The following is a 26333-nucleotide window of genomic DNA, read 5'->3' on the forward strand; positions in this document are numbered from 1 at the left end:
AAATAGTGTCTGTCTATGCTCCATATGGCATCTTACAGCAGCCCCTGTTGCATTTCCCAGAACCCATACTTTGCCCGTTCAGGCCTGCATTAGCCTTTAGGTGGCCAAGCACAGCTTGCCAGCTGGTTGATATATGCAGGCAGGCCTAGACTGGGATGCAAATTAGGCCCTGGCATTTCAAGTACACAGAGGCCCAAACAGCCCCCCACCAGCCCAATAAATAGTGACTGTCTATGGCATCTTACAGCAGCCCCTCTGGCATTTGCCAGAACCTACAGATTGCCAGTCCGGGCCTGTATGCAGGGGTCTCACAGTGACAGTGGCGGAACTACTGGGGGTGCACCCAGGGGATCACACCCAGGCCCGCACCCTTCGGGGCCCGCTGGACGCTTTCACCAGTGCAAGTTCACCTAAAAAATGTGTCCAGAAGTGGGGGCCTGGGTGCATGCCCTGCACCCGGGCCCGGGGAGGTATAGTTCCGTTATTGCACAGTGAGCTGCCTGAGTGATCTCTGGGAGATGATGGGACAAGTTTGCAAATCCTATAGGACAAGAAAGATATTTAACCCCAATTTGGCCAAGCACGTAGGTGGCCAAATAAAGCACTTGTGTGACAACTGCAGCATAAACATCTCCTTTCCTGACACTTTGCCAGTAACACAAGCTTGGGGCAAATATAATGATCAAGCACCCTGCAGGTGAGCTGGGGGATCTGTGCTCCATAAGGATACTTACATAAGGCTGCTGTACATAAGTAACTGTACACAAACCCAATGCACCAATGGAGAAGTAGTTTGGAGGCTTTTAGTTCAATTGCAGGGTCTGCTTAGTCCTTCTTCTCCAGAGGTCACTGTGCCCAACTGTGCCGCTGGCAGACATTACAAAGCCTGGCGCAACTGTATTCAAAGGGGCCTTGCAGCCTTAACTCCCAGTCCAGTCTTTTCTCTGCTGAACACACTGCCCGCCTTGGGCTCAGTTCTTACACGACAGACCTAAAGATCCGCAAGGTAATCACCCTATTATGTTGGGCATAAAGGCTTCCTATAGGATCAAGTGCTCAGGACTATCAGTGTGAGAAATGTGGCTGCTATCTAGGGGGTTTTCTAGATTACAGCTGAACCATGTACTTGAATTCTCTGTTGTTATTATTATGTCTGCAGTATTAGTTCTATAGCTCCATCATCTGGCAAACAGAGTATAATTGCCCCTAGGTTACTGACTAGGCAAGCCCATTAGCTAAAGGAATACAGCTTTTACCTTTGTATAAGGACAATGGCACCAGGTAGTTCATGCATTAAAATGTCTCCTGACAGGAACGTAACCAGTTGTCTGCAGAAAGCAGTGGAGAGCAATTTTAGTTACTACACCTTGGGCTACTATGTGGTGGACTAAGCATGTGTGTGCCATTGTACTAAGAGTTTTTAAAAAAAAAAATATATTGTTTAATTCCCTTACTAGTTCAGGAAGTCCTGGTAGCTGACTGTAACCTTTCCCTTGGGGAGGGGTGTGTTCCCATAGGCCGAGGGATATGGGGAGTTGTCCTTGTCCTTAGATTATATAAGGGGTAGGTTGTGCTTTATGGTGCCGGGGTGCCTGGTGCATAAGGCAAGTAAGCAGCTTAGAGCCCCATGCAGAGCTGGTACAAGTAGCATTGGTACTTAACACAATATGCCCCCTCCCTCTGACATGTGCCTCGTCGCCTATCCCTAATTCCAGCCCTGGCCCTATGGGTCGGGGAACCAGTAGAAAAGTCAGGGAAAGGGACCTGAAAACAAGGTGCAGACAGTGAATAGCAGATTCTGTAATAGTAAGCCTTTTATCACAAAAGCCCCTAAAAAGTCTTTATACGGCCCCCAGAATAACATACCTTTCTCCCTGTACTCATGTACATTCTGTATCACAAGCAGCTCAACCGCAGCTCTCTCAGCTCCTTCCTAGTCCAGCATGAAGCTCTGCCCCATTCCTTTGCTGAGCTGTGAAGATGTCAAAGATGGATGGAACCTCTTCAACTTTTAGGAATTGTGATACAGGCAGGTGTGCACCACCAAGGAGGTCTAGTGTGGGGTGCTACTGTACCTGTAGCTGTGTACTAAAAAAAAAACTATCTGCTGATAGTTATTTAATTGGTTCTAGAACCACTAACGCCCTTTATTGTGTCAAGCACTGTATGCATTGAGTGTTACAGTTCAGCCTCCTTTTACCCTTTTCTTTCATCCATTGCAAGGACTCATCTGAAAGAAAGGGTTGTAAATGTAATGCAATTCTGTATGAGAGCAGCTGGATTTATGCAATGCAGTCAAGAAAGGGTTACAGTATATATTGTATTCAGTAGCCCGAGTGCCCCATTTGCCTTGTGACACCCCCTTACTGGTGCCAGTTTATTCCTAGGCTGTCAGGCATAGCGGGCACACAGTGGCAGATGAGAGGCTGAAGTTCATTATCAGATGTACAGGGAAGAAGCCAGCAGAGCCAATTAGACATGAGCTGCCTGTACTTCTGTCAGTGGAGATATGAGATATAATAAATACATGTCGCTTCCCTGAATAATCCATTTGTGGCAATGTTGGAAAGTCCAAGGGGCCCATTTACTTACTCACGAACGGGCCGAATGCGTCCGATTGCGTTTTTTTCGTAATGATCGGTATTTTGCGATTTTTTCGGAAAATTATTGCGACTTTTTCGTTACCAATACGATTTTTGCAGAAAAACGCGAGTTTTTCGTAGCCATTCCGAAAGTTGCGATTTTTTCGTAGCGTTAAAACTTGCGCAAAACGTCGCGCCTTTTAAGTTTTAACGCTACGAAAAAAGCGCAACTTTTCGCGCAAGTTTTAACGCTACGAAAAAATCACAACTTTCGGAATGGCTACGAAAAACTCGCGTTTTTTCGCGCAAATCGTATTGGTAACGAAAAAGTCGCGATAATTTCCGAAAAGTCATAAAGGCGCCGAAAAAATCGCAAAAAATACGAAAAAGTCGCAAAATGTTCGTTTTCCAATCGGAATTTTTCCAATTCAGATTCGAATTCGTGGGTTAGTAAATCAGCCCCCAGGAGTAAAGTACTAGAATTCTGTCTTATCTTGGGGAAGGATTGTTCCACTAGGCACATTAGCTGCAATTAGCATTGGGCTGCGTATATAGTCTCATGTTATGCCTTTAAAGGAACAGTTCAGTGTAAAAATGAAAATGGGCAAAATAGACAGACTGGGCAAAATAAAAGATATTTGTGCAAAATAAAAATGTTTTCAATATAGTTAGTGAAGCAAAAATGTAATCTATAAAGGCTGGAGTGGGCAGATGTCTAACATAATGGCCAGAACACTACTTCCTGCTTTACAGCTCTATAAGCTGTTAGCAGTCAGTAACCAATCACTGACTTGGGGGGGGGGGGGGGGCATATGGGACATAACTGTCAGTTAGTTTGCATTTGAATCTGATCTTCCTGCTCACAAACTAACTGAAGAGTTATGTCCCATGTGGGCCCCCCTAAAGTCACTGACTAACTAACAGGTTATAGAGCTGAAAGCAGGAAGTAGTGTTCTGGCTATTTTGTTAGACATCTGCCCACTTTAGCCTTTATAGATTACATCTAACTAACTATATTACAAACATTTTTTATTTTGCGCAGTCTGTCTATTTTTCGCAGTTTAATTTGTACGGTGAATGTTCCTTTAAGGGATACGATTATGCCAGGCATGGCCCTTTATAAATACTCTTTTCATTTATTTGGGTTTCACAGTTTTCTGGTACAAAAAGGCATCGAAGTCAGACATTGGACCATCGTGGTCAGAATTATTTTATTAGAAAGATAGTGAGACCCGCAGAATACCCACAAAGCACCCAGGTTTCGGGCAGAAAGTCCCTGATTCCCTGGGCAGTCCATGGGTACCCTGCTTCAGTACCCAGGCTGGCTGCGGGCTGGCATTCCCCTAACCTGGCTGATCCCCCTCTGGAGTGACACCTGGTCCCCAAGTCGGGTGAAAGGCACAGGTAGCATAGGTAGGGTTGGGTAGCAGGATGGGGCAGGGGATATGGCAGGTCAGGGGTCTGGGTTGGGAATGGGTCTGCCCAACTGGACTCAAACATGACTCTCCCATGCACCATGCAAAAGGCCATTGGTTTAGTCAAGAGAGCCAGCAGCTAATGTTTGCCTGTGTCCGACTTCACCATGGACACGTGGGACCAGGCGGGCCCTGCGCATAACGTTCCCAATAAAAATAAGGACCTTTCTACTGGTTTGCATCTCATTCTATAATTTAAAATGATTGAAAAGGGGCACTTAAACCAGTAAGCAAATTCCCTATGGACAGTGGACATGCAAGAAATGTGCTTAAAGAGGGCATGCATAATATTCTGATATTATGCATGCCCTTTTTAAGCACATTTCTTGCATGGCACAAAGTGGTGAAATGGCACAGAGGTGCCAACCTCCTCCTGGGAATTGAATCTGGATGACTGCTGGCCATTCCCATGGCATGCCTTGTTATGCCCCCACCACATCCTGTTACACCCTGACTACACCTCTTTGTTTGCCCCACCAGGGGTACAACTATGGGAGGGTGACACAGCAGATGGCAAGTTCTGGCAGATACCTATTAGGCATCACAGTAACGAGACTTGTTGGCCAGTAACTGCAATACTTGTCCTTACATTTGTGCTATGTGCACATCACTGCGGAATATACTGACAGTAAGTAGTCATGTTAGGCACCATATGCAGCTTTCTATCTGTATATTCCATAACACTAACAATATAACACTAAAAGGCAGGGAGGGAGCTTAATCCTTAGGAACTGGAATGTCTCAGGAGCTTTATATAGCCAGCTAACTAGTAATCTCTGGCCTCGAGTTTGGGGTTAAAAGCACCCACTGATATGGCAAATTTGCATGGGGTGGTAAAAGAGCAAGAAATGTGACTGGAATGGAGGATGATGGTGGGACCAGAATGGGGTGGGGAATGGAGTGGATTATCAACACACCCTTGTTATGCCAGTGAAGTAGAAAATGCGATGATACGATGGTGCCTTCCTCTGGTTCATGAGGACCAACCCAGAGGTGTCCCAGGTCCCTCTTACTTCCCTTGGCTGAACCTAAGGTTAAATTAATCTTATATTGGAGATCCCCCTAATTCGAAGAAAGGCAAGCATAAAGGTTATATTTACACAACACTACCCAAATTCCTTGCTACAGGTTAAAATCCCATATTTCCTTTTGTTATTTGTGATTTTTGTTCTTAAACTGCATGTTTGTACATCAGCCTAACTGCACAAGCACTTCTAATATGAAATGTTCATTTTGGGCCTTTATTTAGCCACATTACGTGCCACTGTATGATGACTTTTGTTTAACAAAGAAAGCAATTCATTAATAACCCCACTAAGTTGCTCAGGTGCAGCAACCCATAGCAACCAAGTGACACAATAAGTTGATAAGTTTATGCAATGGATGCAATGACAGTGACCACACTGAAGCTGAGATTGTGGGAAAATCTACTGCATTGTCGGTAAAACACCTCAAATTTAGCCCACAATTGCACTTGTGGTGATAAATAACTCCTTTTGAGTCCTTTTTGTTCAGCCCCCCAACTGGTATGTTGCTGGTTTAGCCCTGCCAAAGCTGCCATTGTATATGGTCAGAAATGCCTCATAGTCAGCTACAATATAATCCGCTACCAGTAGCCAAGGGGTGTGGTTTAGCAGCAAGAGGGTGTGGTCATTAAGAGGGTGTGGTCTAGCATTTTCAAAGCTGTAGTCTGATATCATGTGGCCACAATGGCCATAACAAAAATGTTTTTTCTCTTATTCTTGTCAAAGACACTATAAAACTGCACCATCTTAGGTAGGTTTCTGGATAATGGGTCCCATACCTGTACCACCATGTACTAAGAACAACCTAAATGGGGTTCCCAAACTAAGGGGCTGCCCCCTGGGGGTAACTGGAGCAGTGGAGAGGGGCTCATCCTGAACGACATTAGGGTGAGATTTATGGATATTCCCTATTAACTCTCCTACATACACATGAAAGCCCAACTAGGTCAGGTATGACAAGATTTTGAGTTGGACACTTATTTGCCCTCCTCCCAGATATTTTTGGCTTACATAGCAATGTTTTCCTATATTAGAACTGTTAAATAGTTTTATTACATTCGTCAATAATTTCAACTCAACAATAACTCCCAGTATGAACTGTAAGCCTTCTGCCTGTGGATTTATTTCAACAGAGCAGAGGTTGGAGACCATTCATTAATACTGCTTTCCTGACTAGAGGAGCCCCTCTTTTCTGCATTGCCCTGGCTATGCTAAACAATATGCTGGCATAGGTTTCACATTTTTATTGAAGAATTGAGCAGAGCTGGAGGCTGGGGAAAACAGCCATTATTTGTAAACAGATTGGTTGTACTACAAGCCTGCATTGCATACTAGCTGCAAATGTTGGGAGTAGTGAGTCAATAATTGCTGACAGTTGCAAGTTCCAACCATTAGTCCTCAGCCATTGCTGACCCCCTACTCTGGGGCATATTTATTATAGTGTGTAATCCATCATCACTGGTGATATTGCCCATAGCAACCAATCAGCAATTAGATTTGAATGATCACCTACAAGTTAGAAAACAAAAGCAAAGATCTGATTAGTTGTTTTAGGCAAGAGCATTGGTGATGTTGGCTTACACATTATAATAAATATGCCCTTCTGTGTTATAGACTTCCACAGCTAAAGTTCCGACCAGGAAAAAGATAGGAATCTGTGGAGGGAAGTTTGTTTTCCTTTTTTCTCTATACAACTGCTACTTTACGGTGCCCTACTTATATTCAGCAAATGGGCAACTTGATTGGCAGAAGACCGTGCAAGATTTTGTCCTGTTATGCTTTACAACACGAAGCATCAGCTTCCCTTTCTGCAGAACAGGACGTAAGACCTAATACTGTATATTAGCTGCAGTTTTACCAGAAACCAAAACAGTATTGTAACACAACCTATAGGAATAGTCCTGTGTGTATACATACAGTATATATAGTATATACAGTATAAAGCTATTATAAAGGCACTACAAAGATATTCTGAGGCTTTCCTTCAGGAGAGCGAGTGGGGGAGATTTCTCCAGTAAACGCACTGAAACGATATTCCAGCTCTTGCTCCTTCTTCCTCTGTAACAGCTCAGCCTGGAGTTTTGTAGCCTGTAATTCAAAAATAAACAGATTAAGGTTCAATATTTTTCACTTACAATAAACTTCACATTCTCATATATAATAAAAAAAAATGCAAGAAGCCGCTGTGCTTATCATACTTCTCATTATGACGAATGCATACCATCATTATTCCTGGGATTTGTGGGCCCAAAGTGCAACAAATCCATCTTGTAATCAGCCATATATCACCCATATGGTGATGATCCAAACAAGCTCTGTTTACATTGTGTAATGCATACTTGTTCTCCGGAACAATTGTGGTTGAGTCACAAGATACTTCAAGTTCACGGTTACACCATAGAGATCACTATTGGAAATATTACACTCCTATGGAATGCTGACACCCAGACACTACCCACATGTGACAGGAAGAATGGAACATTTTCTATGTTTATTAGCATACAGGTAGGGTTGCCACCTCACTCCTTTAATACTGGTCACATATTGAATCTATGTCCTGCATGGCTACTTTGCAATTATTTTTATGTATGTTGCAGACTGTACTGATTTTTGTGCAACCATGCAGCATGTATCTAAATTATTGCCATGCAAGATGTGGATTCAATATACGTCTGGTATTAAAGGGGTGAGGTGGCAACCCTACATACAGAAATTCTCAAGATTATTCTCAGAACATCATGTCTGCTGGATGCTTCTTTATCGTAGCATAACTTGCACATTTTATTAAGGGCAGTCTAAAATGAATATCGCTAAGCTGAATGTGTACACTTTGCAGGCACTAAGGCCTGTTGCTACCTGGCATATTGGGGTGGTGGAAATGGTAGCATTATTGCTCTTTTTATAAATGCATCCCAACCCCATGCACAGGAGTAAGGAATATAAAACGTTGCTATGGTTTTTGCTGTGCACTGATGAGCTGCTGTTTACAGCCTGACTGACAAGTTCAGGCACATGTTTTACTCACGTGTTGGTGACATATATCTGCTATCCCGTTCTGTTCTGCCTGCAGGGACTGACACGTACAAGTGAAATAGAATACACAGCCCTTTTAGTGAGGGTCTGGGGACCAGGAGGAGACTGCAAGCAGTATTTTAGAAATGAATACACAGTGTACTGATTAGGGATGCACCAAATCCACTTTTTTCGGATTCGCCCGAACCCCGAATCCTTCGTGACAGATTGGGGCGAATACCGAATCAAATCCTAATTTGCATAAGCAAATTAAGTTCCGGATGGGTTAAAGGCACTTGGCTAAAAATTTTCAGCTTCCGTGTTTACGTGACAAAAAGTCATGTGATTTTAAGGAATCGGATTTGGTTCGGTCAAGAGCGTGGCTTCAGCCGAATTGGAATCCTGCCGAAAAAGACAGAATCCTGGATTCACTGCATCCCTAGTACTGATGATCATTCACTGAACAGAATCTTGAATGGAAGGCTGTCAGCTAGATGCTAGGAGTACAGCTGGAGGGCTGCAGACAGGACATCACTGAACTATGTTATCTCCATGACTTGCATTGCCAGTGGGCCTCCTTGTCATACTTTGGCCCAAAATGTACAATTACCTACCTCTTCCAAATCTTTTCTTGCTGCCATGACTGCATGCAGTGCGGTGGCCTCTGGAACCTTCTGTCTTTGTTTCATGGTCTGGATATGCTGCCTGATTCGCTCATCCAGCCTATGATCTTTGGAGACCCTGTGCAAAAGACAAATTATTTTTGTTTATCTTAATTTTCTAGTTCTCAGTGCCTGGGTGTCCCCCTTCTAGAATAACTTTTAACTTTAACATACCCACTCATTTATTCACAAACAGCTACAACCAGGTATTTATTATCCTAGGTAGTTAAATATATATTGTGTAGCAAAAAAAAAAAACATTTAAAAGTAAGAATTACAATCTGAAAGGCATGACTGTATAAGGTACGGAAATGGGCGTTGTGCTGTGGGAGCTCGGACATTCCACTTGGAGGCTGTGGTTACAACTAGCCATAAGCATTCCATGAGCTATTAATGTCTCCTAGGGCCAGGCGTGCCTCAGGATGTACCACAGGGCTTCTGACGACATGGTTTGTATATTGGCATCATGAATATGGTCCCTGTTAAATAAACAAACCTTTCTTTCTCTGTTTCCTTCTGTGATTTTGTGGACCTGATCCTTGATTTTTCATCTGAAAGAGGCCTTTGCTTGTCCCAGTTATCCTTTCTCTGGCCTGGACCCAGATCTGTGGCGTATGGAGCCTTGGGTACCTATTGAACGAAAAATGACATGGTGGTAAATCACAGGGGTGATGTGGATAGGAAACTTAATTAGTAATTAATTCAGGTTCGCATTACATGGCAGCTCAGACACCAGTGCATCAGAATTTAATAATCAGCTTTTATGACAGGAGAATGACCACTCAACAGCAGCCCAGAGCACACGGAGTATGTGCAAAGCTCCTATGAGAAGTTTAAAGGCATGGATTATTACTGTTATTGAGCAACTGAACCTCTCTGCTGCGTAAAAAATACACCATTTATAGCCACATTCTATTTTAGACTTTAGTTCTCTTTGAATGGATACAGCTGAACTCCAATAAAAAGACTGCCCCATGATATCTCCAGTGTATATCATGTTCACCCACTATGACCCACTAAACAGCAGCAGTTGATTTTCCTAGCTAAAAAATGAAGTGTAGCACAGTGGTGCTGGAGTATCATCTCAAGCTGTTTCCAGTCCTCTTCACTGTAATCTTTCCACGTGAGCATGTGTGTTTAAAGCTGATCAGGGCCTTGCTATAACTGCACATGCTCTCTGTTGCCAATCACAGTAAAGACAACAAAGCAACAATAGGAGTCGCCGGTGAAAAGGCCCATGTAGCAGAGATCTATCATGGGCGACTTACTTGCTCCACGGGCCATCAGCCTTAGGGCAGGGGTACATGGGGAGATTAGTTGCGCCACGACAAGCGACTAATCTCCCCGCAATGCCATCCCACAGGCTAGAATGTAAAACGCTGGTGGGATGGCATACGCATCGCTGCAATGTCCAGCAGCCGCCCCAAGTTGTCTTCAGAGGAAACTTCGGGCGAGTAATATCCCCGTGTACCCTTGCACTTAAGCTGTCTCTTAATTGGCAGTAACACATTTGCCATATCCAACTTTCCAAAAATTTCTATAAGCAGAACAGACAGGTAAAAGGGTTTATATAGTTTTGCAAGGCACATTTTTAGTGTCAAAGCTGTACTCCATTAAAGCTCGATTCCCAGAAAAGTATAATACATACAATGAAGATGGTCTGCACTCCAAATATCCGTGTTTTCCTAAGTTCTTTGTTCCATAAATTTCACCAACGTTTCGGCTCCTGCTTGAGGCCCTTTTTTAGTCTCAAGGTCAACCTTGAAAAAGGTCCCGAGCAGGAACCGAAGCTTTGGTGAAATGTATGGAAACACAGATATTTGGAGTGCGGACCACCTTCATTGTATATATAAATATATATTTCATAGGCACATTACAAAGACTGAACTGCGAAATCTAAATATACAACCAGGCAAGGTGAAATAGTTTAGATGGAAGTGTGACATGCCACAAGGCAATGCTGATTTCTTGACTACAAATAATAAACTATCTGTTAACCAGGGCTAAACGAGAACATTTCCTATATTAACAAAACCATTTTCATAGATGATGTGAGGTATTTGGGAATTGCCCAGATAAAAGCAAGCATCCTAGATATGTTTCTGGATAATAATTAAAAGGAATGAAGTTATTTCCAGTGTGATTTTTATGATCTTCAACGGTGCTGCTATCATGCATATTATACAAGGGCACCCTCTGCTGGGTTAGTTATGGTACTAGCTCAGTGAACAGAATGATGTTAATGTGTTAGACCAGTCAACTTAGTGACCCCGAGATTTGTTTTAGATGTAATTATCCACACCATTTTAATTATTATAGTCCACAGTAGGAAACAGAAATTAGAGGGGATAATGGGAAGCCATTTGTGGGTTCCAACCCACTGCTCACCAGTCTTAATGCCAGCTGCTTATTGGAGAAAATCTATAGCCCCTTATACTTTCATACAGAAAGACAAAAGGGATTGATCAATGCACATTCCCTGGTCCCCTGTTTCATAAGTAAATTGTCTATTAGTTTCATGCTAGTGCATACAGTATATTGACAAGAAACAGGGGTTTTTAGTTACAAAATTATGATCATAAGATTGGTAAGCCACCAATTGCAAGCTTACCAATCTTATGGTCATAATTTTGTAACTAAAAACCCCTGTTTCTTGTCAATATACTGTATGCACTAGCATGAAACTAATAGACAATTTACTTATGAAACAGGGGACCAGGGAATGTGCATTGATCAATCCCTTTTGTCTTTCTGTATGTTTGTAGTTAATTTGGCCAGATCAGTTGCACTTCCATTGTATTTGTATACTTTATTTAGCCTTGGAGTGCTCCCACAACCTCTTTTTGTGTAGCCCCTTATACTTTACAGATAATTTGGGTAATTTTTCACCTCAAACTGTCCTGCTTCCAGTAATTGGCTTTAATGGATACCACTTGTTACCACTTGCTACAGATGGATTTTGACCCAAAAATGCTTAGATTTTTCAGGCTGAAAACCACCTGTAACAAGTGGCAGGCACCAGGCACTCAGAGGGGGCATACATTTTCTCTGTCAGAATTTCTCCAATGGTATAAATTTTAGTTGTCACTATTTAGTCTCACTACTTATGATGTACCTCAGCCATAGAGTTGTAGTGCAGAGCTTCATAGCCTACTGGTATATTTAGCCTTACAAATGCTCCATATTTAGGCTACTCATGCTTAATGACAATCAACAGGGCAGCCAAACTTGGGGGTGTGTGGAGCAATGGGAAAGCCAAACTTGGAGGTGTGTGGAGCAATGGGAAATCAAAACTTGGAGGTGTGTGGAGCAATGGGAAATCAAAACTTGGAGGTATGTGGAGCAATGGAAAAGCCAAACTTGGGGATGTATGGAGCAATGGGAAAGCCAAACTTGGAGGTGTGTGGAGCAATGGGAAATCAAAACTTAGAGGTGTGTGGAGCAATGGGAAAGCCAAACTTGGGGGTGTATGGAGCAATGGGAAAGCCAAACTTGGGGATGTATGGAGCAATGGGAAAGCCAAACTTGGGGGTGTATGGAGCAATGGGAAAGCCAAACTTGGGGGTGTATGGAGCAATGGGAAAACCAAACTTGGGGGTGTAGAATGTCAGAGATTTCATTACTTCTCTTTCATCTGCTGTAGCTCTGGGCAAGTACTGCAGTCCTATGACAGCATTTTTCACTCTGTCCTTTTTTTAATTTTACCTGGTTTTCTGGTGTTTTTCTATTTCTTTCTTTTTGAAACTGCATGTTCTTTGTCTGCTTCTGCCAGTCTTTGAGAATGTCTTGATCTCTAAGTAAAGATAAAAGGATAACAATTACAGCGCATTGTAACTGACGATTGTTCAATATATTATCCATGCAAACAAATGAGCTATAATTATGAATGGCACTAATCAGAGCACACAGTATACAAAACAAATAGTGTCTTCCTGTATAACCTGTGAGAAACATAATGAGTTATCCCTGCTATGGACTCATTTGTGGCCCATTTTGGTTGACCATGCCCCATGGCCTACTAGGCCAAATATTCTTTTTGCTAGAGGATTGCTTCAAGTTACTGTGATACAAATTTACATTCACCCCCCCCAACACATTTCCAGAGCATATCCGTACTTCAGCTTCTTATTGATTGCAGCAAGTCTTTCCTTATCTTCTGCCTGCCTTTGTGCCGCAAGTGTTCTGTCCTCTGCTGGGCGCCTAAATAAAGGGAAATATTTACAGTAAGGATCTCAGACTGATCTGTGCCCATGATAATGGAAGCAGAATAAACAAATCTCAGAGCAAAAGGTAACAAGCATAGAAGTCTTTGTGTGTTGCAATTCAGCTCCCAGCGATCTCAGGCAAATCAATCTATTTTCTGTTTGAAGGCACCAAAATTCCTCTCTTAGCTCTGCAAAGCAAGCACTGCAGTAAAGAAAATAATGTGCACGATGAGCAATTCCATATTATTGTTATTTTCCTGTATGTGTGTCCCTGTATGTGATGAAAATATTAAGTTTACAAGTTAAAAGAGATCTTAGAGACAGAGTGGGGTAGGTGATGCAGTGAGTGACCAGTGGGACTGAATCAATGAGATGACTTGCAAGAGTAGTTGCTGGTTGTTCATTTACCATTAATAATCTTAAAAAAATTGCATGTGATGAAATACCAAAGTTCTTCAAGTGTCTAGGGCCTAGAACTTGGGCTGAATAAGCAGGATAAAGCACCCTAGGCACAAGAACCCTGTTTTTTATACTTGGTATTGACTAGGCATAAAATCCAAGGTACCCTTTGCAACTGCTTCTTTTTTCTTTCTCCATCTAAATTGCTTGCAAATAAAGGCATGCAATGCCCATGACCTGCCCAAGTGATTCAATGTAACGTGTGGAAAGTTTATACATAGGAGAAAGCATTGCACCTGTATTATTTCATTGGCTGTGGCTAGCAGTAGCAGGGGCACATTTTGAGTTTATGCACCTCTAGATCCCCTCTCCCTACCTCTGCCTGCACCTTGGCCATCCCCATGTATGGATTGCTAGTATTAGAAAGAAGGGGGCTGCACTTGTAGATAACAAGTTGTCTAATTCCAGGCAATGTCATTCTGTGGCTACTAAAGCAATTAAAGTGCTGTCTTGTATACAAAAGGGCATTGACTCAAGGGATGGAAACATCATTTTGTCTCTTTATAGGTCTCTGGTAAGGCCTCACCTTGAGTATGGGGGGCAGTTTTGGGCTCCAGTCCAAATGAGCTGGAGAGAGTGCAGAGACTGCAACTAAACTGGTAAAGGGGATGGAAGGGTTAAACTATGAAGTTAGACTGTCAAGGTTGGGGTTGTTTTCTCTGGAAAAAAGGAGCTTGTGAGGGGACATGATTACTCTGTACAAGTACAGGGGATTATAGGCAGATAGGGGGATGTTCTTTTTTTTCCCATATAAACGACCAGCGCACCAGAGGCCCCCCCTTTAGATTGAAGGAATGGAACTTTCATTTGAAGCAGCGTAATTGGTTTTTCACAGTGAGGTTGGGGAATGCCCTTCCTAGTGACGTTGTAATGGCAAATTTTATTAATGCCTTTAAGAGGGGCTTGGGCGAGTTCTTGAACAAGCATAATATCCAAGGCTATTGTGATATTAAAATCTACGGTTAGTATTGATGTTGGAATATATGGTTTATATATGTGTATAGATAGGTCAGTATAGGTTTGTGTGTGCTGGGTTTTCTTGGAAGGGTTGAACTTGATAGACTTGATGGTCATTTTTAACCCTATGTAACTATGTAACTTGAAATTGGCCGGGAGATTAAAAAAGCTCTCAGGTCATCTGCCCGTCCAGTCTCCAGTTTGGCTTCCTTCTTTCTGATGCTATCAGTACATGACTTCCATCAATCATGTGGCCCTGCAGGTAACATGATGCCCCTAACATTCTGCTACCCCAGGCCTGGGTTTTTATGCCTTTCACAAATCTGGATGATTCTTAGTGGTGGGTGTAATGGTGACTTGAATTCCAGGAAGAACAGCTGCATTTTAGGAAAAAAATATATGCACTGTGGGACTTCTGTGCAAATAATAAAGAGACCCAAAGAGTGCCACTTAATTTAGAGTTTGCCAGCAATGGCTTTCTCAAAAAAAATATTTTCTCCATTGGTACAAAAACTCAGAATGTACATGGAAGGATGAATGACAATCTCTTGCTGACCTTGGATCAGTTATAAAGTTCCATTTGTTTCTCTTTATTAACCGAGATGCTTCCTGGGTAATTGATGGAAGACCAATCGCCCGAACTTCATTCATTTCTTCCTCTATAAGTCTATTTTTGAGCGTTTCAAAGCGCAGCCTTTCATCGTTGCTTTCCCATTCTTCTGACGCTTCTAAGCTGGACCTCACCAGATCTTGCAGTCTCAGTTTTTCAATAACCGGCATTTCTAGAGCAATGAAACCATGTATAAAGTACAGATATAGTAAGCCAAATAGAAAAAAAACATAGCATACAGGGGTTAACAATCTGCAGAGAGACAGTTCCAAGGATATTTTTGCCATGGCCATATGATATAAATCTAAGGGTAAAATCCTATGCTACATGTTGTAGCTGTGTAACAATTTGTAAAGAAAAAGTCTTGACTTATTACTGGCAATCTAGAAATTCTTCTAAAACCCAGAGGGGCTGCTGTTGGCTGATACAGACAAGTGATTTATACTGGCCTGGGTGGGTCTTAGTGCCAGGTCCTATTTTGAATTGCAGTCTAGACATGCCTTCATGACTTCGATGAGTTTATGGCACTTTCACACAGTTTATGACTGTGTGATTCGTAAGCACCATTTTGTCTGTAGCCTTATTGCATGGTGATTCATATTACAGATCCCTTATCCAGAAAACCCAGGTCCCAAGCATTCTGGATAGATCCCATATTTGTAATGAAGTACATTAACTCCTGATGTTTTGTTGCCCCAGTGTTTTACTAATCAGAAACTAATGTGAAAAATGACTTGTTCTGTTGCACTAATAATAGAGACAACATTTACCAAGGCAGATGGTGGGCTATACATTGTTAGCCATAATCAAAATGGACCACACAGTAGTCAGGCCTCAGGAAAGATTAGAAACAGGAAAAAAAAGGAAATATTAACTAGCATGTCATAAAATGAGTATTACTGTCACTAGCCCACTGAGTCCACCTCCCATAAATACAGAGCAGGCAGTGCTGTATTTATTGGGAAGGTACAAATCCTTGCACAAAGACCTTGACCTGTGGGCAATCACAGTGAGCCAGGGTGCAAAGTACAAAAACATGGCGGTTTGCCCCTGTATTTTGCACTTTGCATCCTGCCTCACAGTTTGCAAATTACCCCTTATAACAGAGATTCAACTTTGCTTCAAGAAAGTCTATTTTTGTACAGCTATCAGGCCCAGACTGGCAATCTGTGGATTCTGGCAAATGCCAGAGGGGCTGCTGTAAGATGCCATAGACAGTCACTATTTATTGGGCCTATAGGGGGCTGTTTGGGCTTCTGTTTACCTGAAATGCCAGGGCCTATTTTGATTCCCAGTCCAGGCCTGACAGTTGTCCATATGTGAAGTCGATAAAGACCATACTTTGCCCTTTTTTTTTTTTGAAGTCTCAGCAAATGGAAAAACTGTCTGCCTTTAAACATGCTGGTTTAATATTAAAGTGTATGATTCCTGTGGCATATACCCATATCTAGTAACAGAGGCAGTGGTTACAGTACAGAAATGCCCTCTTTTGGCCACTCCATGCAGTTACATGTTGCTAATGTCATTCAGTTATTAATTACCCATCATAAACTGCACAGGAACACAATTTTTGGTCCTGACTCACAGGTCAGGTGAATTACTAGCATATCGCATCCTTCCATCCTGTATTGGTATTTTAACAAGAAAATGGAATTGAGCTCTTCTCCCTTTATCAGTCTCGGCAGAACATCCTGATCCAGCAGCGCATAAATCAAAGGCATTCAGTTCTGGATGAAGCCCTGAATTTATTTATACAGAAACTGCCTCTCTGAATTTCTCTTTTGTGCATATTCCCCCAGCCTATTATAGGGATGCATTTCATGGGTTTTGTGTGCTGACAAATACATTGCACAAAAGAGAGCAGAATGTGTGTATCTCATGTCTGCTTCTGTTTAATCTGTTTTCCAAAAATACACATCTTTATCATTTCGTGGGGAGGGTACGGGAAAGCAACTACTCCCTTCCCCTCACTAGCTAGTAGTTAGGCAAATTTAATTTTAGTGGGGAGGTTGAACTTAATGAATGTATACCCTTTTTTAATCTAAAATACTATGTAACGGAAGTATATATGATAGATAGAAACAGACAGAGAAAAAGAAAGAGAGAGATATGTAGTGAGAGATACAGGTGGAGTAGGTATATATATATGATAGATGAAATCAGTCAGACAGATCTATATATAGTAGCTAAATATGACATAATACAGATAAACAGACAGATGAAGAATATATATAGCAGCTAAATATGAAGTGATAGATATAGATAGACAGAAATACAAAGATTGAGAGATTGATGCAAATGAAAAGATAAGAGATACATAGATATGTATCTGGTGACAGATATGTGACAGGTGACAGTCATATATATACATATAACAAGAGAGAGAGAGAGAGCGATATGAAAAGACAGATAGAGATTTGTGAGTGAGACAGACAGATATAAAGTGACAGATACAGATGGAGTGATATACAGAAAGCCAGGTAGATGTATAGATAAATATAGAAATATAAAGACTGACAGATAGACAGACCAATATGAAAAGATGCAATGAGAAAAGTGCAATATCGAGCGCAATTGCCATGTTTTTCCCACAATATAACTTTTTTTTGTAGTGGCAAAGGGGTGATTACTTTGATGCTATTGTGCTGTGACTACTGACGACATAATTGCGTGGAAGTCTGCCTGGTGTTGGGGTGAAATTGATGTCTGTACCTGATTCTTTAGGCCTAAGGGTGCATAAGGGTGCTGCAAATGGAACCCTGGAGCTACCGCCTGGATAGAAGGCTCTTTCGAGCAGGGCCCTCTGATCCTATTGTTACTCTGTATACCTTGTTGTTTGTTAGTGGAGTTAGTGCCAGGATTGCCCTGTGTCAGTAGGTGCAGGAAGAGCGTTTTGATGCAAGTACCTTCAATGAAAGAGGTTTTACAGCAACTGTCTGTGGGGAAACTGCAGGGACTGCAATTGCGCTTGTGGACGTAAATGAGCCTTATAGATTGATACGACAGTGACAGCTAAATAGTAGATATAGACAGATATTAGATACTCGTAGCAGATGGATATATTGATAGTAGACAGCTAGATAGCTCTTTGGTACTGCGTGTTGCCTGGTGGAAGTGGTAGGGCACAGAATGTTAAACTGGTGAAGGGATCAGCCATTCACTGCATCCAGCATCCCACCTATAAATAAAATTAAAAAGGCCAGTGTAAAAGCTAATTTTTATACCTGTTAAATCAGTCCTTCTTCTGTCTCTCTGATCAGTTTTTGGAAGGGATGGCCTAATTTGAACCTGACACACTGAGAACTTCCTATATGCTTACATCATCACACCCAGGATTTGCCCTTATTTTTTCCTATTGGACCAATTCATTGGTTGCTCATGCACTCTAAGCAGATGCATAAATTGAAAGGTCATTGGTTAATATCTCCTTTACAATGGAATAGGCAAACAGACTCGGCATATCACAAATCTAACAGACTGTTATGTTAGATGTGCAGCACTGTATCACAGGCACAGGAAGCAGTGTCAGACCGACAGGATATACAGCCAATAGGAGTTAAGTCCTATAGTTAATCTGCCAGTACTATGCGTGACATCATATAAGGAAGTAGAAAAGTGACTGTAGTGTTTATAGGGGGCTTCACTGACCCCCCCCCCAGCCATATCTATATGGCAAAGATTGTTCTATTTATGTGAACTGTTAGATTTGTGAATACTGTACAAAGGTGAACAACCCCTTTAAGTTGCGCACAGTTGTATTACATGTAAACACAATACAGTGCAGCCATACTGTACCTGCCTCACAGCCCAGGATTCCTCTTCTTGCTTGTCGCAGAAAAGATAAAATCGATTCAAGCCCTTTGTGTACAACATCTTCTGGAGGAAACTCAAGGGGACAGTGTCTTAGATTTAACGCTTTCAGTGTAGACAGATCCCCTGGTTAAAAACAAACATTCAGTATTTTCTTTTAGATCTTATAAAGCAGTACAGGAACATTTATTTAGCAATAAATGCCTCTTATTCTCACCTCATTCACAATAAAGGGGTCAGCCTGTGTTTGGGTGTTGGGCATTTATATGGGGCCAGAGGTGGGAGAAATGGTGGCATAAAGGCATCCCAAAACCCACCATATATTTTGGACACACAAGTTAGGGAGAGGCAGTAGGGTTGCTACCTCACCCCTTTAACACTGGCCACATATTAAATGCACATCCTGCATGGCTAATTAGCAATTCATTTAGATGCATGCTGCAAGGCTGCACATACATTGGTTTTATCTGCCTGCAGAAGGCATTTTAATTAGCCATATAAAACACAAATTCAGTATGTCAAAATAGGCCCTGGAATTTCAAGTACACAGAGGCCCAAACAGCCCCCTATAGGCCCAATAGTAACTGACTATGGAACCTTACAGCAGCCCCTCTGGTAGCTGCCAGAACCCACAGATTGCCAGTCTGGGCCTGTGTAGTGTACGCTGACCTCAACAGTTTCCTGTGCTTACCACCTGGGAAGAAACTTATCAGTTCAGTGCCCCTTGGGTGCTCAACATACTGGAATTAGGGTTTCCCTGTTGTTAAAACACTACATTGCTTAATAATAAATGGTGTAATTAATAACTGGCCCACAGTGGACTGACCCATTTCCTATACCTGCTAATAAAACGCAAAGTAGGAGAGCAAGGTTGACTGCTGCTACCTCTGGCCAGTTGATGCCATTTTTCCAGCTCTCTTGTGGCCATTTTTTAATGTGCAATTGATTGATCTGCTCCTGAATTCCACTGTGCATGCTCCTGGTTGGTGAATGGGGTAAAAACATGTCAAGTGGCCAGGATGGCAGATGCTGACCCAGCTGTGCTTCTCTGTGTTTTATTAACAGGTATGTCAAATTGGAACAATTTGGGGTCCAATGTAGTACAGTACAGGAGAGAGGCCTCTAGAGTGGGACAGAGTAATATAAATGGATTTCCTTGTCCTCTAATGAGAACAAATGCTTCCTCCAGTTCACTGATGAAAGGCAAGAATGCTTTGAATTTTGAATACTATGGCTGAGTAATCAGCACTAATCGTTTGCAGTTCCATTGCCATGTACAGCACAGTCTAATTATGTTTGCATTTTGATCTAAAGGGGGTTCTTGTCATTACACCAAATAAAAAGTAGGTTCCACGTTATATAACTCACTCGTAGCCTTTCAAACTGCAGGAAAGTAACCGCTCAGCCTTCCCAAAACAAAGAGCAGACAATATAGTAATACAGTCACAGTATGCAGGAGATGCAGATAAGCAGCCATTAGTGACGTTATGTACACTCAACTACAATTGCTATAGTGCATTACCAAACATTCATGCTCAGCAGCACTGAAAATGGCTGCAATTAATCTTAACAGCCCAACCTACAGCGAGTAGGGAGAATGCAGCCATCAACAGTCACCTCTCAGCAAATGGACTTGGCAGAGATTTTTGAGTGGTTTAATTGGGACTTTAAATGGGTTCAAAAGAGCTCTGTAACAGCACCAACTGTTACTCAGGGTTTTGAATCTACCATTACATACCTTGCATTTATGGTGAGCAAGCTGGGAGGGTATGAGAAATAGGTTTTAAAGGAAATATATATCATTTTCAAGACATTTTGACTGTCTTTGTTTTATATAGCACTATCTGTCTTTGTTTTATATAGCACTACTAGAATAGGCTAATTTGAATGACAAGTGTCAACTACTACATCCCTATATGCTCCTCCTACCCCCTTGATCTATTAAAGGACAGATAAAGCCTTGATTAAATATTTTCAAAGTGACAGCTAGAAGCCTGTGGGACGTAGCACAGCAGCATTAATCTTAATGCCAGTTAACAAACCTATTGAAGTGCAATATAGGACACAGACACAGATTGTGTTAATGGCCACAAATTGTTATACAGCGATATTTCCTGTTTATAATAAAAATGATGCCCTATAATCCAATTACTCATTGCATGATTAATAGTGATTAGATCATACCATCATTCCTAGAATAAAATCTCCATGCATAACTCTTAGGGGCTGATTTACTAACCCACGAATCCGACCCGAATTGGAAAAGTTCCGACTTGAAAACGAACATTTTGCGACTTTTTCGTATGTTTTGCGATTTTTTCGGATTCTGTACGAATTTTTCGTTACCAATACGATTTTTGCGTAAAAACGCGAGTTTTTCGTATCCATTACGAAAGTTGCGTAAAAAGTTGCGCATTTTGCGTAGCGTTAAAACTTACGCGAAAAGTTGCGCATTTTTCGTAGCGTTAAAACTTAACGCTACGAAAAATGCGCAACTTTTCGCGTAAGTTTTAACGCTACGCAAAATGCGCAACTTTTTACGCAACTTTCGTAATGGATAGGAAAACTCGCGTTTTTACGCAAAAATCGTATTGGATCCGAAAAATTCGTAAAGAATCCGAAAAAATCGCAAAACATACGAAAAAATCGCAAAGTACCGATCATTACGAAAAAAACGCAATCGGACTCCATTCGACCCATTCGTGGGTAAGTAAATCAGCCCCCTAGCGTTCAATGTGTTTGAAGGTACTTTTTTATGGAAAATGGTAAGTGCCATTGAAAAAGTGATGATATGATCCAATCAGAAATCATCATTTAATTAGTAATTGTATTATGGAATCATAATTTTTATTATGGATAGGAAATATCGCTGTTTGACAAGTGCTGGTCCTTAGGCTAACACGGGGCTACACCTGTCATCAACATTCTTCCTTGCCTGCACCAGAAGCCATTGCGTTGGCCGTGGTGCAGGCACACACGGTGGTTTTCAGCACATAAATTCATATTCACGCATTTCCACTGTGTCTTATTTGTTGTTGTATCCTTCAGATAAACTGCCCTGTCATTTATTGCACATACTTACCAAGTTCAACGGGAAGAGCCTTTATGGGATTTCCCTCCAAAAGTAGGTACTTTAGTTGCCTTTCCAAAAGAAGAAGAAATAATAAAATTATTTCAAATTTATTTAAAGTTTAATGGGTGCACATGCTTATAACAAGACACAGGCTGTGCTGTACATGTCAAATTATCATGGTTGTTGGAATGGGGAAGGACCTTGAGAAGAGCAAAGGAACTATGAGGACAAAGGGCCTTTTTGTCTGCTTCATTACACACAGGCCACCAGATTCTCTACCTTCCCCACAGGCCATGAACATTCTAATGCTCTGCCTCCTGCCTCTATGTCCAGCCAACCTGCACCTGTACTTAAGCCTTCCCTTCTACCTACCAGCTTTCATCTATTTTTAAATGATCTCTAGTTTCCTGGGTCACTGACCATTGTAGCAATATCTACATGAGATGCAGGGAGCAGCACACCACAGTAAAGGGGTCCCCTGTAATTAATGTTTGCCATGACCTGGCATTAAGTACAGGGGTCCCTTTCTTTGTGTTCTGAGCCTATGGGTATTCGGTGTTGTGCAATGTGGATTACACACAATTGAAAGGAGTGTAAGTGTATGCCTATGTTCAGCCATTAGCTAACCATTGTTTGCACCCCATAGCAAATATTTTCAAACAGGAAAAGTAACAAGGCCTTATTTACAAAGTGCAAAAAAAGGGCAGTAATCGGCCATTTTGCAGGCTGCATCCTGCATTGTGTAACCTGCTGCGAAATGCAGAGACCTGCAGCTCCAATTACTAACATATAGGCACCCTCCATCCCACCGCACATCCTTTAGAGGAGCAAGGTAGGTAGCATGAGGAGGTGCAGCCTACATAGGGGCCCTATACATACAGCCTGCCTTCTACCACTCAGAGCAGAGAACAGCAACCCTGGTACCCATAGAGTAAGTAAATGACCCCTGTAGTGTCCTAGGTAGCCTTGGAGGTGAAAATGCTGCCAGCAAAGGAAGATGTATAGAATTTCCTCTCAATCAATAATAACTGGATATTATGGAAAGAGACATTATCAGCATCACTTTAACAGCGCAGATCTTATAAGCTATACCTGTGTTCTCCAATGGTAGCAGGCAAATTTGTGATCTGGTTATACCGAAGATCTAACCAAACAAGACATGGCAGTTGTATAAAAAGATTCTCAGGAACAGAGGACAGTGCATTCCATGCTAAATGGATATTCTGTAAAGATAATAAATATATGCAGGTAAAGGTAAAATTATTTTGAAAGAAAGTAATGGATCTGCAATGCACTTACGGCTAAGTAAAAACTATGAACCAATACATTTAGTGGGGCATTTTTCAAGGTTCCAAGAGGCCTTGGAATAGGGGATAGTTATTTTCACCAGAAGAGAGTAGCAGGAACTTACACATCCCACGGACAGGTCAAGTAAGAAAAATGTCAAACTTTATTTTCAGCAAACATAAGAATAAAATAGCACGTTTTGTGCACCAGGGCACTTAATCATAAGTGCTTAGTGCTGCTGCACTGACACCACTATACATCAGTCCTATTCATCATAATTTGTGCTTCTACTCCCACCATAACATTTTAATCCAATATTAATGACAGAATTTATCATGATAAAGCACACAATTGAACCATACTTCATCAACTAACCTGTATGGAAGTGGTGTCTTTATAAAGATCTTCATCAAGATGACAAAGCTTTTTCTTGCTGAGGTCCAGTGTATTTGATAGAGTGGAAGACGTTAAAACAGAAGGGTTTTCTGGTTGCACAGGATTCTTTATAGAATGTGTTTGGGTATCAGTGATTTTGACTTCATTGGTGTTTGTTGCTTTGCTGAGCATGTCTTCTATTTTATATTAACTCAATAACAATGCCTGTGTCAGATGCTATAAACAGGGGAATACCTAGCAACCAAAGAACAATAAATACATTTATTGTGTTACTTTATAATAAGTGGTTCAAGAATCAGAAACATGTCTGTTAAAGTAAAAGGAAACCCCAAGTCATAGGGGGTGCCTTGGAGTTTAAGTCTAAGCTAGGGATAACTGGGAATGGGAAGTAAAATGGCACATGATTGTGATCCCCCCTCTCCCCAGCACTTTTATATATCAGTAACCTTGTTATGAGCTAAGGGGGCCCAGCCTGAAGGCCAGTTAGGGGAGATTTGGGGTGAGTGCTTAATTGTGCCCTGGGTACCCCTGGAACTATAGCAGGGTGACTGTTACCCAATGTTTCTATATATCTGTAACCTTGTTATGAGCTAAGGGGGCCCAGCCTGAAGGCCAGTTAGGGGGAGATTTGGGGTGAGTGCTTATTTGTGCCCTGGGTACCCCTGGAACTATAGCAGGGTGACTTTTACCCCAAAGTTTCTATATATCTGTAACCTTGTTATGAGCTAAGGGGGCCCAGCCTGAAGGCCAGTTAGGGGGAGATTTGGGGTGAGTGCTTATTTGTGCCCTGGGTACCCCTGGAACTATAGCAGGGTGACTGTTACCCAATGTTTCTATATATCTGTAACCTTGTTATGAGCTAAGGGGGCCCAGCCTGAAGGCCAGTTAGGGGGAGATTTGGGGTAAGTGCTTATTTGTGCCCTGGGTACCCCTGGAACTATAGCAGGGTGACTGTTACCCCAATGTTTCTATATATCTGTAACCTTGTTATAGGCTAAGGGGGCCCAGCCTGAAGGCCAGTTAGGGGGAGATTTGGGGTGAGTGCTTATTTGTGCCCTGGGTACCCCTGGAACTATAGCAGGATGACTGTTACCCCAATGTTTCTATATATCTGTTACCTTGTTATGAGCTAAGGGGGCCCAGCCTGAAGGCCAGTTAGGGGGAGATTTGGGGTAAGTGCTTATTTGTGCCCTGGGTACCCCTGGAACTATAGCAGGGTGACTGTTACCCCAATGTTTTTATATATCTGTAACCTTGTTATGGGCTAAGGGGGCCCAGCCTGAAGGCCAGTTAGGGGGAGATTTGGGGTAAGTGCTTATTTGTGCCCTGGGTACCCCTGGAACTATAGCAGGGTGACTGTTACCCCAATGTTTCTATATATCTGTAACCTTGTTATAGGCTAAGGGGGCCCAGCCTGAAGGCCAGTTAGGGGGAGATTTGGGGTGAGTGCTTATTTGTGCCCTGGGTACCCCTGGAACTATAGCAGGATGACTGTTACCCCAATGTTTCTATATATCTGTTATCTTGTTATGAGCTAAGGGGGCCCAGCCTGAAGGCCAGTTAGGGGGAGATTTGGGGTAAGTGCTTATTTGTGCCCTGGGTACCCCTGGAACTATAGCAGGGTGACTGTTACCCCAATGTTTCTATATATCTGTAACCTTGTTATGGGCTAAGGGGGCCCAGCCTGAAGGCCAGTTAGGGGGAGATTTGGGGTAAGTGCTTATTTGTGCCCTGGGTACCCCTGGAACTATAGCAGGGTGACTGTTACCCCAATGTTTCTATATATCTGTAACCTTGTTATGGGCTAAGGGGGCCCAGCCTGAAGGCCAGTTAGCGGGAGATTTGGGGTGAGTGCTTATTTGTGCCCTGGGTACCCCTGGAACTATAGCAGGGTGACTGTACCCCAATGTTTCTATATATCTGTCACCTTGTTATGGGCTAAGGGGGCCCAGACTGAAGGCCAGTTAGGGGGGGATTCGGGGTGAGTGCTTATTTGTGCCCTGTTTACCCCTGGAACTATAGCAGGGTGACTGTTACCCCAATGTTTAAAAATATCTATAACCTTGTTATGAGCTAAGTCCGATTAGGGTGAGAGAGGAGGGATAAAGGCCATAGAAAAGCAATGCATACAAATGTACTACTCACTGGTGTAGAAGCAGCAGATAGAGAGATCTGCCCATACTGTATTTACATGTCCAAAATACATTTTTATACAATTCAGTTCAAGGCACAGAACAATTATACACATTTTTACAGTTTGGCTTGACATTGGGTTGAAATGGATTATGTGCATGCTCAGTAATAGTGTACTCATTACCCCCCCCCCCCCCCATGGAACACTATGGATGATCCCAAAACTCCCATCACTCCAGTTGTTTTTGAAGTGCACACCAGAATGTTTCACTACAATTAGAAGATTATAAACTGGACACACTAAATAATGTAATTACACGATAGGACCCCTAGCTTGCCATAAAGCAGACCCCCCTCTTCCCTACCTCCTGGCTGGGCAGCTTGGGGCTTCACTGGCACACAGTATACCTTGTAGGGCCCTGGCTGCCCTATTTGTAGTTCTAAGGCAAACAGTCTGCCCATGCCAACACCGGGCTTCTGAGTCGGCTTTCGAGCATTCCACACAGCGCTACACCATCGCATCATAGAAACAACGACGCGTTGCTAAGGCAACCAGCAGGGAGCTACAGGTTCCCGCAGGGCTCAAATTCTCAAAAGAGCGTAACTTTGGTGCTTGAGCTTTGTCAGGGGGAATAAAAGAAAAACTC

At 42.2% G+C, this 26333-nt stretch overlaps 1 protein-coding gene across 2 annotated transcripts; it reads right to left on the reverse strand.

The window, feature by feature from the left end:
* Positions 1-5280: 5280 nt before the first annotated feature.
* lrrc27 (leucine rich repeat containing 27) lies at positions 5281-26269 on the reverse strand. 2 transcript variants are annotated; one of them, XM_004915826.4, is made up of 11 exons: positions 26095-26269; positions 23533-23787; positions 22963-23093; positions 21880-21938; positions 18783-18923; positions 14934-15159; positions 12873-12956; positions 12462-12549; positions 9253-9386; positions 8709-8835; positions 5281-7170 (listed from the first exon to the last, which is right to left on the reverse strand). In XM_004915826.4, exons 2-11 carry the CDS (start codon positions 23722-23724, stop codon positions 7030-7032), a joined length of 1323 nt encoding a protein of 440 aa, XP_004915883.2. In that variant the 5' UTR covers positions 23725-23787; positions 26095-26269; the 3' UTR covers positions 5281-7029. The 2 variants fall into 2 exon arrangements, with proteins under 2 accessions (XP_004915883.2, XP_002932700.3); XM_002932654.5 differs by having other exon boundaries at positions 26052-26269.
* Positions 26270-26333: the final 64 nt, after the last annotated feature.

This window comes from Xenopus tropicalis, chromosome 7 (genome assembly GCF_000004195.4).
Source record: "Xenopus tropicalis strain Nigerian chromosome 7, UCB_Xtro_10.0, whole genome shotgun sequence".
NCBI classification, from domain to species: domain Eukaryota; kingdom Metazoa; phylum Chordata; class Amphibia; order Anura; family Pipidae; genus Xenopus; species Xenopus tropicalis.

Bases quoted from the DNA above. Each gene is read 5' to 3' on its own strand.
- lrrc27 (XM_004915826.4), bottom strand. From the start codon at position 23,724: ATGCTCAGCAAAGCAACAAACACCAATGAAGTCAAAATCACTGATACC. The intron at 15,160-18,782 runs GTACAGTATGGC...TCATTGCTCTAG, and splicing joins AATCCTGGGCTGTGAGGCAG to AAATGCCGGTTATTGAAAAA. The intron at 12,550-12,872 runs GTACGGATATGC...ATCTTTACTTAG, and splicing joins GCAATCAATAAGAAGCTGAA to AGATCAAGACATTCTCAAAG.